The 19445-nt window shown below is 36.1% G+C and overlaps 3 protein-coding genes and 2 non-coding genes across 6 annotated transcripts in view; 4 read left to right on the top strand and 1 right to left on the bottom strand.

The window, feature by feature from the left end:
- Window positions 1-2195: 2195 nt before the first annotated feature.
- On the bottom strand, window positions 2196-6326 carry LOC111446570 (probable galactinol--sucrose galactosyltransferase 1). Its single transcript, XM_023085426.1, has 12 exons — window positions 5662-6326; window positions 5339-5586; window positions 4890-4980; window positions 4754-4802; window positions 4555-4646; window positions 4366-4473; window positions 3739-4284; window positions 3511-3652; window positions 3346-3413; window positions 3122-3256; window positions 2826-3043; window positions 2196-2735 (listed from the first exon to the last, which is right to left on the bottom strand). Exons 1-12 carry the CDS (start codon window positions 6075-6077, stop codon window positions 2362-2364), a joined length of 2487 nt encoding a protein of 828 aa, XP_022941194.1. The 5' UTR covers window positions 6078-6326; the 3' UTR covers window positions 2196-2361.
- A 5228-nt stretch (window positions 6327-11554) lies between these two features.
- TRNAE-UUC lies at window positions 11555-11626 on the top strand. Its single transcript has one exon. It is a non-coding gene; the product is annotated as a tRNA-Glu (tRNA).
- A 63-nt stretch (window positions 11627-11689) lies between these two features.
- On the top strand, window positions 11690-11760 carry TRNAG-CCC. The gene has a single exon. It is a non-coding gene; the product is annotated as a tRNA-Gly (tRNA).
- A 4391-nt stretch (window positions 11761-16151) lies between these two features.
- On the top strand, window positions 16152-16520 carry LOC111446259 (chaperone protein dnaJ 11, chloroplastic-like). Its single transcript, XM_023084985.1, has one exon. The coding sequence runs from the start codon at window positions 16152-16154 to the stop codon at window positions 16518-16520; it is 369 nt and encodes a 122-aa protein (XP_022940753.1).
- Window positions 16521-17703: 1183 nt separating this feature from the next.
- Window positions 17704-19445, top strand: part of LOC111446571 (DNA damage-inducible protein 1-like) — an 8623-nt gene continuing 6881 nt past the window's right edge. Inside the window, exons 1-3 of one of the 2 annotated variants that reach the window (XM_023085427.1) lie at window positions 17704-17955; window positions 18086-18118; window positions 18314-18441. In XM_023085427.1, coding sequence (XP_022941195.1) covers window positions 17890-17955; window positions 18086-18118; window positions 18314-18441 — 227 coding nt within the window. In that variant the 5' untranslated portion in view covers window positions 17704-17889. Of the gene's footprint in view, window positions 17956-18085; window positions 18148-18313; window positions 18442-19445 lie in introns of both variants that reach the window. The other variant, XM_023085428.1, reaches the window with a different exon arrangement.

Raw genomic sequence — 19445 nt, 5'->3', positions numbered from 1 at the left:
ACTGGCACATTGCCTTGTGTCTACTCTCCCCCCTCCCCCTTTGGGGAACAGGTGGAAGGCTAGCACATCGTCCCGTGTCTGGTTTTGATATCATTTGTAACGACCCAGATCCACCGCTAGCAGATATTGTCCTCTTTGGGCTTTCCCTATCGGGCTTCCCTTCAAGGCTTTAAAACGCGTCTACTAGGGGAAGGTTTCCACGCCCTTATAAATGGTGTTTTGTTCTCCTCCCCAACCAACGTGGGACATCACAGGAAAGGACTAAGTTACCCCTAATTACCCATAACCAAGATTCAAGATCTTTCTAGAACTTTCAAGGAACATATCATGACCTCACGATACTTTGAATAACTTATGCATGTTACTATGTGACTTCGTAATTTATGATATTTAAGTAAAATTGAACGAAGGAAAGATCAACACAAGACCTATATCCATTAAGACAAGAAGAACGCTAGACACAACTCAAGAATAAAGGACCCACGTTCTCATACTCAAAAACTCAAGAAATCCCTAGACCTCCTACGATACAACATGTTCATGACTTAGACTATATGGCTTATAACGTAAAAAGCCTTGGATTTATATTTTCGGACTTCATCGCTTGAAACGTAAGAAGCCTTGGATGCAAGTTTCAGCTACACCACTTGGAACGTATAAATCCCTAGGTGTAGGTATTTAGACTATGTCGCTTACAATGTAAGAATCCTTGGACATAGATTTTAAGACTGTGTCGCTTGTAAGAGAAGAACTCTTGGGTATAGTTTTCGGATTATATTACAGAGAACGCATGAAAACCTAGATGCAGGTTTACACTAAGTCTCATGTACCATAAATTCTAAGGAATTTGTCTTAGGGAATAAAATGAGAACAGAACAAGAACCAAGAATAAGACTGATGACAAGAACATAACTAAGAACCAAGGATGACGACTAGAACATGGATCAAGATCCAAAGTTCTCAAAATCAAGAACTTAGAACCTCAGAGCTAAGATCCTTAGGACGGAACTAACTTAGGAACTCAAAACCTAGGGCGAAGGTCCTTAGGCAAGATCATGGCAAGAACTCAGAACTTGAAAAAAAACCTAATGGCCTAAGTTTTCAGATAAAGAACAAGAACAAACCAAGAAAAAATGTGGTACCCTAACTATAACACTGACCAAAACTGACACAGACGCGCCTATTCGTACTTGCCACATATCACGTGAAGAGAACATGTACTCCCTCCAGATTTGTGTGGTTACTCGCGCATATACCTGCACATGGGAGATGCTCTAGTCGTGCATGATGTTTTTGTCCAGTTCAACCTCCATTCATCAGTTTTTCGTGTCGATTTCAATACTAGTCTTATTTTTCACTTAAATTAGGATCTGCCTGAGGAATTTCAAAAAAAAAAAAAAAAAAAGCTCCTAATACGTAAAAAAAAAAAGTTAACTTTGGAACGCTTCCATCATCTAAGTAGTCATTCAAACTTTTCTCAATATATAATTGTAGGGATCACTAGGACATGTTAACATGCGAGCATATCTTACCTTAGGTGGTTAGAATATGCATGAACATTTAGATTATGATTTTGGTCTTTTAGGTGTCGATAGGAATATCTCTCTAATAAAGCATGCATAATGAACCAAGTTAAGATTAAGGCCCAAAGTTAGAGTGGTTTTCACATTAACCTAAGTTAGTACGTTTCCAGTAGACCGAGTACCCTAGGATCGTAAGCGACTATCAAAGGTCCAAACATGATTGCACCCAAAGATTCTATTAGTCCCGAGGACCTATTCCCGAGCATTCTGGAAGAGTGAGATGAGATCTAAACCATCTAGAAGCCTTAAGAATCTAGTAAACCTCCATAGCACCCAAGAAAATCTTAAAAACCTTACAAGATCGCTAGCCGCATGAACAGTATTAACTTGAAGAGTTAATACTGTGTATAGAGTAAACCAACCTTAAGAATAAATAATAGACTACATAAGTTGTTAACTTGAGTAGCTACTATTGTGTCTAGAAGCACGTCAAGAGCTTGTAAACCAACCTTGAGACAGGGCGAGTGCCACTATCATGTGTGGAAACAATCAAGGGTCCTCTAAACAAGCTCCACCTTGAGAGCAGCGAGGGACCACGTGGGTAGAACGAGTAGCTAGCAGGCACACGGGGTCGCTCCCCCAAGTGTAATAAGAACTAATTCTAAGATTTAGAATGCAATGACCAAAACTCGTGTTATTTCTTTCAAGTGGGTCTATAAAAGGGTTACACAAAAAATCATATTAAAAAAAATTCCATCCAGATCCTCGTCAGCAACACAGAAGCCCCCTCACCCTTTTAGAGATATTAAAAAATGAATTACTGGTTTCAAGTTTGTTCTCATAGTTCAATGGTGATGTCCCAAAGATACAACTCTTTCTCTGGTACCCTCAACTCAATGGTGATCAAACCAGACTCCTCGTCATATCCGAACTCTACCTCCTCCGAGTCCACTGCCACTCGCTTCGGTTTGCTCGACGAATACGCCCCAAATGGCCCCGAACCACGGACTTTCAACGATACATTCGAACTTTCAGGCTGATGGTGCAGTTCTTTCACAGCTCCTCCTGAGTTGAACATCTTGATTAAACCTATGGGAGCAAACTTGATGCTGTTGGCCAGCTCCTTGACAGGAACAACAGTGAAGATTTCATATTCCCGAGCTTTCAAGGTTATTGGCATCGACGCGTCCTGTGGTAGGTAGACTACTTCTCCTGTAATGGATAAGAATGTGTAAGTTTAAGATCGGATGTCGAGTCTCGAGCGTAACTGGCAACAGGCAATCAATGTAAACAAAGACTCACCAGCAAGATGGGAGAATATGGCTGCATCCCCTGTCCAGCCATTGCCTGCAACCTTCGACAGGTAACTAACGTCTTTAGCCCGAATAACCCCTGTGATCGTGTCGGGGTTTTCGTCGTGAATCAGATTCTTCTTTCCAACCTTACACCATCCTGCTCCTTGGCAGTTAAAAACTCCGACGACTCCCGAAAGATCATTCAAATTCCAGATCTTCAGAAGACTGCAAAAATTATAAGCGCTTTAGAATACAATTCTGTTATGAAACCATGTTTTTATACCGACATGTCGAGACACGAACCTTTTTCCATCTCTAGCAGGATCCATAAACAGACAATCCTTTGTCGGTCTTCCGGGGAGCTTTGCTCTCAGGATAGAACCATCAGGGAGCACAAGCTTCCTCAAGAGATTGAAGTCGTGTTGACCGGGTTTGTCGCTGTACAATGTTCGTCGAAATCGGAGTGTATAAGAATTCATCACTAAGTCAAGACAGTTTGCAGATTAATTGATCTCAACATGTCATACCTGACATATATAGCACATCCTCCCACGGCTCGGGCTGCTCCATGATAGTCGGCCATAGGATGAAGACTCTGAAATCAAGAAGGTTTTCGAGTTAGCATCCAACAGAGTCATCGATCGAGTAAACCACGATTCGAAACTAGAACAACAACAATAACGTGTCCTTACATGGAACATATCCCAGTCTGGCTGCATAAACTCCCCAAGAAATAAGGAGTTGTAAGCAACTGATGCTATATGAATCGTGTGAGACGCCGGATCTCTTGGCCAGAAATCGTCCGATGCTCTAATAACAGCATTCCGCTTCGAACTGAAGATATTATAAACATGAAATGGTTGAGGGTTTGAAACAAACACAGCTATACATGATCATCAAACATAGAAGACAAAAGTCACCTGTATAAAGCGTCAGTACTGTGGCTCATGCACGAAATGATCCCATTGTCCCGAAAGTTCCGAGAAATCGATGCCTCGAGAGCCTGGTGGTATTTTCTAGCAAGTTTAACTCTTCCACCATGGCCTGCCCCAAGCGTCTCGAGGATATTTTGAACATCGACCTTAACTCCATCAACACCAGCAGATGCAAGATATGAGTGTTGTTCATTGTAGAAGTTGAAGATCTTTTCAGGGTTCACAAGGCCAAGTCCAGTTTTGGTGATGCTATTCAAAGCTTCACATGGCTCGTTCGAATCGACCCCAGGCGACGCAACAGGGTATGCCAGCTTAGATTCAAACTGCTCCATTTCCTTAGCTCCAGAACTCACACCACCCCAGTAGCCCGTTATGGCGTGCCACACATAGACATACTTCGTCGCGTGCTTTTCTTTCATGTAGGACACCATGTGCTGGAGACCGAGCTCGGGATCCTCAACTCGCTCACCCTCCTTCCCATCTTTCTGAAACTTGTAATTCTCTTTTATGTTTGTTAACCTGTTTGCAAAGCTGAATAAAACACAATCAAGTTAGCCCAACTGGCCATTGATCAACGAAGAACATGAACATCATCAGAAATTAGCAGCTTACTTCGCCGTGTTATCAGCTTTGCAATCAGCGCTAGCCGAATCCTTAGCGACCGATTGCCATCCATCGTCGATAATGACGAACTTCGGAGGAATTCCCCCACTCTCAAAGCTGCAATACTCAAATGTTAATGATTTTTCCAATATTAGAATCAAACAGAGTTGAGGAATATGCAGTCAAATTGAAAAACACCTCTCGAGCCCCTTCTTCACGCCATCTGAATCGACCTCGGTGTAGAAAGCATCCCACGTACACCAGCCAAACCAGTTCAAGATATCAGGCATCTACCAAATATCATACATAAAATAGTTAAACGATACTGATCCATAAGAAATCGAGCTCGAATCTAGTTAAATCAATGAAACATGTCGCATCGTGATGATCGAGCTACCTTCTTCCTATCACGATGAGCAAATGTCTGCAAATGTTTCTCAACAGACCTATGCAAATGAAACGAAACAAACATGAGATATCTAAACCAAATGCAGAATTGAAACGAAATAGAACCATTCAAGCTCGAAACATACTTCACTGCATATGTAATGGTTTCAAATGGATCTGATCCAGCACCCACAAAGACCAAATGGCTACCCTCGAACCCATCTACGGCGGGGTCGCCTGCAACCAGCCAAGGATTCAAATCTCCATTAAAAGAACTGCAAATTGTTCATGTAGTTCTTGTTTTGTTCCTTAATTTTCTCCTCCAATTCTAAGATATTATGGAAAGCTCTAAGATCAACGTCATTTAATCATACAGTCCCGATCCATATTCAGTTCGATGTTCATGTTCATACTATTGGATCCATTAGGTTTCATTTAGATTTGGTAATCCAGCATATGATCCTGTTGTGATGCTTCTAATTCTCAAAATATCAGGAGTTGTTCATAGCTTTGAATGTGAATTCCGTTTGAATTTCTTTATTCTTTTCGAGTTATGAGTTTTGATCTAATGCGTTTGAGTTTCTCAAATTCTTACCACTTTCTAAGCAGATTTCAAGCTCATTATTGTCATTCCCCTGAAGCACAGCTCTGAAATCGCCTTCAAGAATAGGAAGAAACACCGTGTAAACGGCGGCGCCCTCTGCATTTCCGGTGAAGTTCGAGCCGTCCCGAGCTTCCACCACCATAAACTGAGTCTCGAATGGAATTTCTTGGCCGGAAGTTCCCATTCTTTGAGTCATCCACCACAATTTGAATCGAAAAGCACACAAGAATCTCAAATCACTGCAAATTAAACACCAAATTTCATTATCTCAAACCCTAAAATCAATCGCAATAACAAAAAACACAGAAACGTACATCAGTTTCCCAACAGGAAAAACGCGGCGAGAACCGATCTGATCGGAGTTAACTCCAATGAAGGCTCCATTCATCACACCGCCGCCAGGCGCCGGCGTGACGGTGATATTATTATGAACATCGGACAAAACAGGATTTCCCAAAACCGTCAAATTCCCATCGGACAAAGTGATTCCAGCACCAACCGTCATGGTAACCTCCTTCTTCTTCTCTTCCGATCTACTACTCTTAACCACCGCTGCCGCAACCGGCGAAGAAGAACAATTAGAAACAGAACAAACCGACGAAAACCCGCGACTCAAAGAACAAGAAGAACGATGTAAAGAAGGAAGAGAAGAAAAACGAAACAACAGAGAAGAACGACGAAAAGGAAAAAGGGTTGATGTAAAACGAATGTGTTGAAGTAAAGACGCCATGGAAATGGGTATTTATAGCAGAAAAGGGGATCAAAACGTGGTGCGATGGTAGTTGAGAAAAAAAAAAAATTAAAGAAATGGGGCCAAAATAAAATTTGTTTGGCGGGAAAGTCGAAGAACTGTTGCTGAATCTGTATGTGAATCAATTGAAGGGGTGTGTTTTGTTGTGCAGGGAGAAGGAGTAGAACACGAACATGTTCTTTGTTTTAGGGTTGTCCGTCACGGGCTGCGAGCGCCATGTGAGTTGCTGGTCGAATCAGATGAATCAGTACCGTTGCTTCTGCACAAAACAGGGAAAACGGGGAAGAATACAAAACGCAGTCAGTGTTGCAGCTTGCAAATTGCAATTTATTTATTTAATTTTCTTTTTTTTTTTTGTTCACGTGTTTCAATAATTTTTTGGGACTGTAAATCTCCGCATATGTAGGTAAAGGAAAAGTATGAAATTAGGTTGAATTTTTAAAAAATTAAAACCTCTAGTTAATTTGTTCCCGGGTTTAACATTTGTAACCAATAGTTATGATATTTTAGTCAGTATATAGAGAATTTTTAAAATAATTAAAAGAATAATTCGATAACTCAATCCAACCTAATTCAATCCTAAAATATAGGGTTAGATTGGTTGAGTAGGATTGTGAAGTTTATTTGAGTTGGTCGGGTGACCAACCCAACCAACCTGTACTCCTACCACACAAATCTGAGTAAAATTAATATATTATCAAAAACGGTTTAATATAAAAATTAAAATATAGCAGCCTAGATCTACCGCTAGCAGATATTGTTCTTTTTGGGATTTCTCACGATGTGTCAGTCTTCTCGCTATTCCTCGAATGGGGTAGACACGAGGTGGTGTGCCAGTAAAGACGCTAGGCCCTATAGGAGGGTGGATTTGGGGGCGGTCCCACATCGATTGGAGGAAGGAAAGAGTGCTAGTGAGGATGTTGGGCATCGAAGGGTGTGGATTGTGATGTTCCCACATTGGTTGGAGGGGAGAACAAACCATCATTTATAAGGGTGTGGAAACCTTCTCCTAGCAGACACGTTTAAAGCTTTGAGGGAAAGCTCGAAATGAAAATCGAAAAGAAGACAATATTTGCTAGTGGTGAGTCTAGGTTGTTACATAAAATATTTAAATTTTTAGCCTCACCTGAGTTTTTAAATATATATATATATTATTTTTTATATAAATTATGATGTTTCAGATAATAATTTTATTTAATTGATGTCTCCAATTATATGGTAAAAAATCAATATTTTGTTAATGGTGGATGTAGAAGAAAATCTTATTTATTTTAAATTATTTTTATTTCCCAGAAGATACTAATTATAATATAATAATAAATTTAATTTTCAATTTCTAATTTTTTATACATTATTTTGCGACATGATATATTTAAAAAATCTTAAGGAAAACATGAAATATGTCGTATATATGAAATAGCTCATTATTTATTTAAAAACAACTTAAAATATTTTATATTTCATTATACATACATACATACATACATATATATATATATATATATATATATATGATTGCACTGAAGGAATTAATAATATTTTAAATCAATAAGTACACTTTTATATTATATAACTTTGTTGATTTCGTCTTTTAATCTAAACAAAAATGTCATTAAATTTTAACATATAAAGACAAAATGTAAGGACCAAAATCAAGATTATATATATATATATATATATATATATATATATATATATTTTTTTTTAATAATATAAGGACAAAATATAATAAGTGACAAATTACGAAAACAAAGGTAAGATTTGAAACGGTAATTATATTTTGGAGTACATTTTGTATTCATATGGTAAAAAAATAATCATAATACAATAAATATTGTAGATATTTTTACTAACTAAATCTTTATAATTTAAATTTAATTTTTTGAAAATATATTTTTTAATTAATGAAATTAGGTAATTACGTGTCAAAATAAGTTAAAGCAACTAGCTACAAATTGGGGGGGGGGGAAAGCTTACGTGTTGATTTGGACCACAAAAAGGCCAACCATGGGGTTTCAAGAACCGGCGTATCACTAGATAACTCCCTTAATATCTAAATCTCATGCCACTTGAACCTGACGTGGCTCCACGTCGACGGAGTAAACATCTGGTAAGGTCAAAACCACGTGAGCGCAACACGTGGCGTGCTATTATTCATTGATTCACACCAATTATTTACGTTAAAAAAATATTTATTTTCCATTTTTAGCATTTATAATATTTACAAATGGAGATAAAAACTAGAAATATTGATAATAAATAAGATTTAAAATATTAAAATAAATCCAAAAAAAGGTTGGCGGGTAGAGGATTTTGACTTGGCCCAACAGGAAAGCAAAACGGCGTTTTGGAATGATTATTATGAAAGGGAAAGTTAGTTGGATATGAGAAGGAGCCACGTCGGAATAGAAGAGGAGACAGCTCAGATCCGTGTTGGCAAATGAATTGTGTCCAAGTTAAAAGGAAAACAACCTTTTTGAGTTCTTGGTTGTTATGCAATTTCCTTGTCCCCTCCTCCACCGACTTTAATAATTCTACTCCCGATCCGATCTAAATCACTTGTTTATTGACCCGACCTCATTTTAATTTTTTTATTTTTCTGGTGGGTCATCGACCTTTGATCTATGTCTACCCAAAAGATATGTGTTCGTGGAAGCTTAAAAAACTAGTCTGTAAGTTGTTGTGAATGTTCCAAGATAGCTCTTTTGGAGGCTCGTGTTATAGTACTTCACTAGAATTAGTTTTTTGACATGACTCTTGCTAAATGACCAAGGGTTAAAAGGCGTTATTTAACGTGACATGTCCAATCCTCGAGAGTATGAAAAATTTACTTTATGTATATTAAATGCATTTCATAATGGTAAGGACCATGACCTAACTTTTTATGGGACGGGAAGTTTAGGAAGAAAAAAAATAACCATTTGGAATATTTTGAATAAAATATTGACACGCAACAAGGAATTAGGCACTATATCTATAAGCATGAACTTTGACTTATTTAAGCATGATATCGAAGATCAAGCTAAAAATAAATAAAAATTTAATTATGCTGATATCTAATTCTAATTTATTTGTTTGTGTTATTCGGACTCTAGTATATGTATGAATATATTAAATATGCACGATGAATATAATAATCTATTTATACTATAATTTATATTTGACATCATTTTATGTGACGTAGAGGTTATGTATGATGGATTACCGAGTCTCTTTTCTAGGTCCTTAGTCACATTTAAGGTTTGTTACGATGTTATGGCTCGGCTATACTATGTAAGAATGATTAGGACATAACCCCTAATTGTGAACTTAACTTCACTGGTTAGAGTCTACTTAGAATACAAGAATGCAACAACACCCACTTAGGGTCCACGACAAGTTAGGTGGTACTATTGAGGGAGCTTAGATTGTGCTTAGTGATTGATAGACTCGAGTGTCATGTTCAAGCAATAACTTAAATGGTCTATAATATATGGATAAGGTTGGGTGACTTATCTTGGTAAGAATATTGATACAACTCACTTTGTAATTGTTACAAATGATTTGTGAGCGTGATGGTCTGCCATTTCATTTGGTTGGGTGAGAATGTCTTTGTGGAAATAGACACGGATCTATCTCCATCCCTAAAGCCTAGTTATTATAAATTGTCCTTGTCCTACACTATGAGAACTCGGGTCTCATCTTAAATATCATGGTCTATAATTACTTAATATCCAACGGGCCCTAAACCATGTTAGAAATCACGACTCTCCACAATGGTATGATATCGTCAACTTTGAGCATACGCTCTCATCCTTAAAAGGTCTCATTCCAATCGAGATAGTATTCATGGCTTATAAATCCATGATTATTCCCTAAATTAACCAATGTGGGACTCCATCCCAACAAACCGAATAAAGTTATTTACCAAACAAAGAAAGTACAATACCGAATCGTTAGGTTAAAAGTCAAGTACGATCATGACGTTGAAAGTTGAAAAATGGTGTGAATATATGAAAAGTTATCCTTACTGTGTTACAACTTGAACCAGTGCAGAATACGTGTGGAATTTGGTTGGTTGGAATATGAGTGGTTGCCCTTCTTTTTTCATTTTAATCCATAAATCAAATAGCCCACATTTTAAATGGAATATTTAATATATATATTTCAAATGTCAACATAAATTAAAAAAATTAAAATTAAAATTTTCTTATCATCTTATCCAAATTAAAATTTAATTCCGTCTGGAATATCTCCTTTAAAAGATGGATAATTAATAAGTTTAAATTTCTCTTTGATTTAATTAATAAAAATTAAAATAATTAATATTCGATATTTCATATTTGAGTTGAATGAGATTTTAGATAAAATAAATTTTTTTTTAAAGTAATTAAAAAAACAATCTGACTATTCAACTCAATCTAACTTAAAAATCGATGGTTGAATTGGGGTGAGTTATGAACTCTATTAGGTGTAGATAGGTATCTCAGCTCTTCAATAATTTGATTTAACCTCCTAATTTGTCGATCGGTCGGTGGGTGAAATGTTAGACTGAATTTTAATTGTCTCTTGGAGACTTTTCTAAAATCAGGATGTAACTCGAGCATCTCTATCGGACACAATAATAATTGGTACGCCATGCAATCGTACAATTTCGTCAAGTATAGCTAGGCTCGTCTATCAACCGAGCTAGTCTTAATCAACAACTGCAATGTCTCCTAAATAATCAATGTGGGTTACTTCTAAAGGTGTCGTCTTCCCATGTTTTGCCCTCACCATATCCACTCTAGATGTGCTAGGTTCCAATTTAGTGTCATGGAAATATGTTACCCAAACAAATGATTGATCGACTATATAATTTTCATACAATCTACTCAATGCGCAATTCAGCCAGACTAATATGATCCAAATTGTCTTGTCTACAAAACTTATAATCGAAGCTATGATACCAGTTTGTATTTCGGGCTCGTATGTAAGACTCGCCCTTGGAAAAATAAGAGTTTTATACTAAACTCTATAGCAGTTTGAAATAGCACACAACCTGACGGTCAAGAATACTCATTATTCTTGTTTAAGCACACAGAAGGTCGATCAAGGGATTAGTAAACTAAAAATACAAATACACCTCAGATCATAACCAACGCATAGACATAAACTAAAGACACGCAGCACACATACTAATCATGAATTACTAACATGCTCACATCTTAGGCATGTTTTCACAATTATGATAGATATACTAAGCTCGTAATGATATCGTAACATGCGAACTACAACAAGTTAAAATTTTAAAATAATATTTGAGACATTTCAATGAATTTTTAAATATTACATTTTGCATCAATAAGTAGCTTAGCCAAAGTAAATGTGTATGCCAACTGGGATTTAGCAACAAACAAATTCAGCGGAGCATGATTATTACAGAAAAATGTTATTTTTATTATATTTAAAATATTACGTGTTTTTAGTACCAAAGCTCCGTTGTCGTCCAGCGGTTAGGATATCTGGCTTTCACCCAGGAGACCCGGGTTCGATTCCCGGCAACGGAAGTTTTTGTATTTTTGGATGAAAAATAAGATATATACAACAATAAGTAGGTATAATAATATCTGGCGCATCTAGTGTAGTGGTATCATAGTACCCTCCCACGGTACTGACCGGGGTTCGATTCCCCGGATGCGCAATAATTTTTCATTTTGTTAATTATTTAACAATCAAATACTGAGTTATTCTTATTAAAAATATATTAAAATTGGAGGAGTGAAAAATAGTTTTTTTTTAAAAAAAAAATTTATTTTATTATAAGTAAACCGCCTTGTCTGGTCGTTAAAAATAATTTTAAAAAAAAAACTTTTATTTATGCACTATTATTATTCAATACCATTTTTAAATAAATATATTAAAAGACTACTACTTACCATGAGTAATTCAGCCTAATTACCATTCCAACACACGAGACTACTACTTTTATAAGATTTTGTTCGGTATGGGTCTGTTTGAAATGTTGTTTGATGAACTCGAAATTCGAACCAAATATTTTCAATTTCATAAAATTAGTCGAACTCAATTCGAAATTTTAATTCAACCTAACCCAATTCTAACTCTTATCATTTTAGTTGGATCGGTTCGAGTTGTCGAGTTTAATATATATCTCTAATAAAAAGAAAATAAGGAAAAAAGTAATATTATTAAAGTAATATATCAAACCAAAAAAGTATTTTTAGTTAAAGGTTCATGAAAAAGTGATGGGACCATTTAAAACAATTTCTTTTCGATAATAAGTACATTTTGAAAGTGACTTTATAAACTTTATACGTAATTTAACCCAACTTTACGACGTTGAATTTAAAAATTATATAAATCAAAATTGGTTCATATTTGACATTCACCAATAAAGTGTTTGTTGGACAAAAACAAGACATGCGGTAGTTGCGTAGTTTATTTGAATTTGTGTTTTTTTTGATGTTTCAACCGAACAATTTGATGCAAATATGTCGTGGAGCTTACGTGCTTCGCATTTCACTCAATTCCAATAAAACAATCTAAGTTTCATAATCAATACAATACTTTTCCGTTTTTATATTCTTTTTAATAAATTTATATTTTTAATAAGCCAAATGCTTTTTATTTTTTCATTTTTTATTTTACAAAACAATTATAAAAATAAATATGTTATGTAAAATTAGTGATTTTTTAAATTTTATTTCCACGACATACGAAAAATTATATTTAAATTTACCTATTTATATTGTTGTATTATTTAAAAAAAATTATACAAATAAATTAAATAGTCATAGCAGCATTCCAGAAACAGCTGGCCCAGTAGATGGATTGTCGGCCCATTTAGCAACAGCTGGCCCAGTAGATGGATTGTCGGCCCATTTGGCAACAGCCGGCCCAGTAGATGGATTGTCGGCCCATTTGGCAACAGCTGGCCCAGTAGATGGATTGTCGGCCCATTTAGCAACAGCTGGCCCAGTAGATGGATTGTCGGCCCATTTTGCAGCCCAATCAGATAAGCCTGCTTGATCAATGATGAAAGTGTTTTTGAGTGTTGATTCAATTCTCGATTAGTGATGTGCTTTATTTTGTTAGACCCTCAGCTACTAGGGCACTATAGTTTTTCAAGCTGGGATAGGGTTGTTAGTGACGTGGGTAATTTTCTATATGTTATGTTATGGTCTTAATTTTATCCTATCGAGTGCAATTTGGGGTTGCACGTGTGCGTTTGTTGAGTTTTTAGAGATTTTATTATTTGTTCATGTGGTTTAACATGTTTTATCTAGAGGGGATAGGGTTGTTTGATTGTCTGGTTGTCTTGTTGATCCAGGGTATTCTCAGTGAGTGCTTGAGAGGTTGTTTGGCCCGGTAGAGACGTGGTTCTATGGCATAAGTTATGATTTTTGAGCTACACTCCTTTATAGCTTGGTTGCCGATTCATGATCGTTTATATTCTCGAAATTGGCTTTATAGGTAGAATTCATCTGTTCTTACGACCTGCTTATATGTGAATTGGGTTTAGAATTGAGGGATCATGTATTTTTTTATTGTCATTTTAGTCGGTTGCATGTGGAGAGATTCTCGTTTAGTGTAACAACTTGAAGTTTTTTTAAAAATCGTTAGTTGTAGCTATAAAAGCCCAACGACTTGTCTCCCCACATGAAGCATCGCACGCAACTCAAGGAGAGAGTTCGATTGGAAGCATTTTGTCGTTGGCTACTTCTTACGTTAGTGACTTCGTCTCATTAGCTCACGTTGGCGTCTATTAGTGTGCCTAGCTCTAATTTGTGATCGACTTCGTCTGACCTGTCTTCTAAAATATATGAGAAAACTTGAATGAGTACATAGATTCAATAAGTAGGCTCTTAATTGTATCTTTAAGGTGTACTAGGGTACGACACTATTTCTTGTTATGTTGTTGTTCTTGACGTGAGAGCTTAGGCTGTAACAACCCGACTTTCCTAACATGTACTGGTTGTAGTCGTCACTTAGCAATTAAAAATTTATAATTTAAAATACATGAAAACATGCTCGGGTAAACGATTAAATTTATAATTAAAATACATGAAAACATATCGTGGAGGTCATCCCGTGTCAAGCTTTTATTTGTTACTATAGTTAAACATAACAAAAATAATTTTGTTGAAAAGTTGGTCTCTTCAATTTTGGTGAAAAAATCGAGTTGATTCGAGTTACCTTGAAAAAGTTATGAAAACCTAAAATCAAGGAGTTGTTTATATTAAGTTAAGATTAGAGTGCTAGAGTTAGGCGAGTTAAACGATGACCTAGGTCAAGACACCTCCAATAGATCGAGCACCTTAAGATCGTGAGTGGCGATCAGAAGTCTAGTTGTAGAACTTCCCTCCTCTCCGGGTCTGTCTCACAATTCCTTCTCCTCTAAACCCTAGTGCTCCTAGACCAAGAAAACTCGAGGAGTTAATCGGAGAGCCTTGGAGTAGAGAGCTAGTGTTTTAATCAGTCTAAACACCCTAGGAACCTAGTAGACCTCCACGACGCTCATGAATGACTAAGGTAGCTCTCCAAGTCACTAGTAGTGTGAACGGTGTGTCATTAGAATATCCACTGCCCTATCCACTCCGATATCTCAATGGCGTTATTAACGACCTACGTCAAATCCAATAGCACCCCTTGCCAAGCGGTAGGTTAGAAGCAATACCGTCAATCTAGACCTATGCCGATTAGGATAGTACATCGAGGCAACTAGAAAAAGTAGCTGGACCACATAAGAGGGGGACATGGACCACATAGGTAGACATAGTAGCTAGCAGGGCACATGAGGATCACTCCCCCTAGACTAAAAATGACTCTATACCTCTATAGAAGGGTTCACCAATTAACCTTCCACAGATGAGTTTATTGAAGTAGTCAGTGGTTCATTGCTTAGGCAAGACAAGCCATGTGAGTCGAAATACAAAAAAGTTGAGTAACCTGCATAGACCTCAAAAAGTAAAAATCAGATCAAAGAACCGCTCAGAGCATCAAAGCCTCTCCAAAGACTCAGACAACAATAGAGATTAGGTCCAAACTTCTTAGAGTATCAGAGAAAAGCCTATGGTAATCTAGTAGGATAAAGATGCCATAAGAACTTACAAATAGACTGCTTACTTATAAATTAAATTAAAACTTTAGATACTCGAAAAACATATAAAATTTCATACCAGGCCACTCCTCAACTTTTCAAGCACAATCATTACAAGTAGAGAGAAAAAAAAAAGACATATGAAACTTCGAAAAAGTGAGATATTATTTAAGCAACTTTATAGTATATAACAAAAAACCAACTAAAATCGCCACTGCATCTTTAATTCATTATGGTTTAAAAGTCAAAATTTTAATATTTTTTTAATTGAAACTACCCATTGGTTAGAGACTCACTTTATCCGACGCCCATGAAATATAAAAATATTATGAAATATAAAAATATTATGAAATATAAAAATATTATGGAAGCGAAGAAATTCAAACCTCTGAATTATTTAGATCGATAATATATTATTTATATTAAATTAAAAAAAAAATTGTAATTTTTAAATATTAAAATTAATTTAGAATGACATCGGCCCACATTTTTGCAAACTTGCCGTAGAATTGATTTGTTCCAACGAACGCAGATTTGGATTTGCTTCTAGAAGCCCTCACAAGTCACGTGTTCCACGTCCACACTGACTCCACACCATCCACTATATTTTCCCGGACCTTTATTTAATATATATATATATATATATATATATATAAATTATAATGATATCAATAATAATTTTAAATAAAATAACACCATAAATAAATAAATAATAATTTTAAATTGTTTCTAGAAACATGAAAAAGAAATAATTAAATAATCATAATAAAAATAATAATAAAAACCTTGTTATTCCATGTGGGCTCCACGCGTACACACGTCTCAAAAACCGCAGGGCCTCACGGTTTGTTCATCAATCTTGGTGCTCAGTCCTCTCCCTCAAACTCATAAAACCTAACCCTAATCATTCCTCATTGTATCTCCACACTCTCCGTTCTCTCGATTCTCCGTATTCTCTCCACCAATTATCTTCCATGTCTGCTGCCAATCTCTTTGCTCCGCCCATGGCTTCCGTCCATGTCGCCACCGGATCGCGTCGCTCCTCTGCTAGTTTCTACGACATCCTCCGCGTCAAGAACAACGCTTCCTCTGTTGAAATCAAGACTGCCTACCGGAGTTTAGCGAAGATTTACCATCCGGACTCGGCGAGGAAATCGGACTGCGATTCCTTTTCTTCTGATGATGGATGCAGTTTCCTTGAGATTCACAATGCGTACGAGACGCTTTCGGACCCTGCTACTCGGGCTCATTACGATCTTGCTTTGGCTGCTCTCACTAGACGGGCGTTTCTTCGATCGCGGTCTAGGCCGCATCGGCGGTGGGAAACGGATCAGTGTTGGTAGGGGAATTGGATTTTAGGTCGGTGAGAGCTTGTAAATTTGGTGATGATTTGGATTTTTGTATAGAAATTTTTGAATGTTCTTCGTCATTCGTATTCGAGGAAATTTTGCTGTGGCTACTTGTTTTGCTATGATCTGGATCTGTTCTGTTTGTGGAATTGAATGCCGAAGAACATTTGGACTTTTTTTTTTTTTTTTTTGTTTTAAGACGTAGATTTGAAGGGAAAAATTAAGAGTATCTAGAAATTAAAATTGGCGTGATGTAGAAGATATGATTGGAGTGGAAAACACGAAAATGTTCCTGAATTTATGCATCCACTGGTCATTCGTTTTCTTCTTCCTAGCTCAACTGCCTTTATTTCGGAATAGGTTAAGAACTTGATATTTATTTGTTCTTTAATTTTCGTTTGTTGTAGCCCAAAAATTCATTTTTATCCTATATTCCTTACGAATTTAATTGAAGTTGGACCATAGGCTTGATTAATGGTCGACTCTATCAATTTAAATATTATAATCATCCAAACTAATAATTTGGATGGTATCAATTTAAGTTTTGTAATCTTTCCAAAAAATAATCATCCAAACTAATAATTGTATAAATTTAAATTTTATAATCGATGAAAGAATTGAGTATAATAATCATCCAAACTAATAATTGTATAAATTTAAATTTTATAATCGATGAAAGAATTGAGTATTTAAATTCAACTCACGACAAACAAGTGCATGAACACATAAAATTTCATCGATAACGATATTTTCTTATTACCAAACACATCAACAAAAACTTCTAACACGAATAACACTAGAAAATCATTCCAATACATACGAGTAGAGCGATCAAAGAGCGTCTTCTACTTTGATCCTTAGCCGATCCTTAGCTATTCTTGATCAAAGAGTGTCTTCTACTTTAATCCTTAGCTATTCTTATCTTCGTGAATTTCATAAGAATTGTATATTTGTTTATATACCAAAAAGTAAATTTGATACACGTTCATCATAGGTATGTATGAATATGAAAAATCAAATCATAATCGAGTCGAAAAATAGTTTATCCAATAAAATTTAAATCCGAAGGTAAGTTATGTTTAAATGATATTAAAAACCTGAGTCAATTATGGAGTGTTCTTATCTTCCCCCACGAGAAGGAAAAAAAAAAAAAAAAAAAAAAAAAAAAAAAAAAAAAAGAAAAAAAAAAAAAAAAAAGAAAGAAAAGAAAAGAAAAGAGAAAAGCTTTTCTTAATCTTCAAGTTCTTGGTAAAGTTGAATTCGAGCTCCGTAATTTAATTCACATTTCTCCGCGAAGACTTTCACGTTGTGGAGAAGCACCAAGGAACCAAAAGGGATTCAGTTCGTTCACAGAAAACACAAGATGAGAATCACTGTAATGACGGCCGACGAACAGATTGTTTCTTTGGATGTTGATCCCAATGAATCTGTAAGTTTCTTTATCTTGTTCCGCCCAACTCTAATTTCTTACATTTCCTTGTTTGTTCGATTCAATCCGCTTTCCTTTTGCCCCTGATTGCTTGCTGATATTAGAGTTCTTCCTCTTTGCTGCCAAATAGGTTGAAAACGTGAAAGCTCTGCTTGAGGTTGAGGTGAGAATTCGTTGTTTATCTTGATTAAGGTTGGTATCTTTATTGGGGAAACCGGGGGAAAGAGTTAGCTCTATTGTGAATTTGCTACTTTCTATGATTCGAAACCATCGTACATTTAAGACTAAGCTCATTGGAAGTTCTCTTGTTTAGTGGTTAGCTCATTGTATGTATGTTTTTGACTTTGGTGCTGCTCAGATCCAAGTACCGCTTCAGCGGCAGCAACTGCTGTACAATGGAAAGGAGATGAAAAATTCTGAAAAATTGAGTGGGTTGGGTGTTAAAGATGAAGATCTGATTATGATGGTATCAGCTGATGCATCTAGGTACGTTCTCAGACTGTGGCATCTTTTGTTTGGATTTAACTCCTAGTTCATCTTTGTGAATCTCTTGAAAAGAAACTTGTCAAGCTAAAGTTTGTGAACCACTCCGTGTATCTGTTAACTATGAAATACTTAGCCAACTCATTGGGAATTGTTTAAGAGCAGGAAGTATCTCCATTCTAATTCATGCTTAGCTTAGTTAATCCTTTCCTTTTCTTGGGGTGGTGGATGTTCTTAATGGCTATTGTTTAGAGGGGTGGATAGCGGTTTAGTTGAAGTCTGTTATGTAAGGTGGGTAATGTATATCTTAATCTCGTGAATTCTATGCACGTCTTTGGATTCATTTACGGTCTTAGAATCAATAAGAAGGCTCTTTGTTGATATACTTGGTCTAACTTTGAGTCGTAGTCTCTAACCATTATTGTGGAGAATAATTTTGCCTCTCCCTACTTTAAAAGCTAAGAAATATCTCAAAGAGTTGATGAAGATCATACTAATCACAACGATAGAAGAGGAATGAGGACAAATCTTTTGGCTATGCTTGTAAAAGACAAGGGAGACCATTTTGAGGGAGGGCTTGTCTATCAAAGTGGCTTGGCGAAGGGGCTGATAGGAAATGCTTTTTTCCTCTTGCCGTTATAGGAAATCTATATATGGTTAGACGCACCCAAAAGGAATTAGAGAATTCAAGAATCTTGCTTAATCAATTAATTATGTCGGTTGTTTTGGATGACCTCTAATGTGGTTAGGTTCTTCTACTGAAAAAAGAGCCATAGTGAAAAGACCTAGCAATTCCATGGGGTTATTCTTATCAAAATAAGGCTTAAGTTGATTAATTTGTGAGTATTCTGTTTGGAACTCCAGAAATTTTGATCAGCTTCCTTATGCCTTGCAGTCTCTGTTTACAAGGATGATCTAGCTACGTGGGTTTTGTAGGTGGTCGTATGCAATGTGTAGTTAGAATATTAGTTTAATTGATAGTTTTTTTTTTTTTTTTTTTTTTTTAA

The sequence above is a fragment of the Cucurbita moschata genome, unplaced genomic scaffold (assembly GCF_002738365.1).
Source record: "Cucurbita moschata cultivar Rifu unplaced genomic scaffold, Cmos_1.0 Cmo_Scf00008, whole genome shotgun sequence".
Taxonomy (NCBI): Eukaryota; Viridiplantae; Streptophyta; class Magnoliopsida; order Cucurbitales; family Cucurbitaceae; genus Cucurbita; species Cucurbita moschata.
The sequence above is the reverse complement of the archived record's forward strand: the minus strand, read 5'-3'. Positions and strand labels throughout refer to the sequence as shown.

Bases quoted from the DNA above. Each gene is read 5' to 3' on its own strand.
- LOC111446259 (XM_023084985.1), top strand. From the start codon at position 16,152: ATGTCTGCTGCCAATCTCTTTGCTCCGCCCATGGCTTCCGTCCATGTC.
- LOC111446570 (XM_023085426.1), bottom strand. From the start codon at position 6,077: ATGGCGTCTTTACTTCAACACATTCGTTTTACATCAACCCTTTTTCCT. The intron at 4,803-4,889 runs GTATGTTTCGAG...TCATTTGCATAG, and splicing joins ACCATTACATATGCAGTGAA to GTCTGTTGAGAAACATTTGC. The intron at 3,257-3,345 runs GTATGACATGTT...AACATTGTACAG, and splicing joins GGATGTGCTATATATGTCAG to CGACAAACCCGGTCAACACG.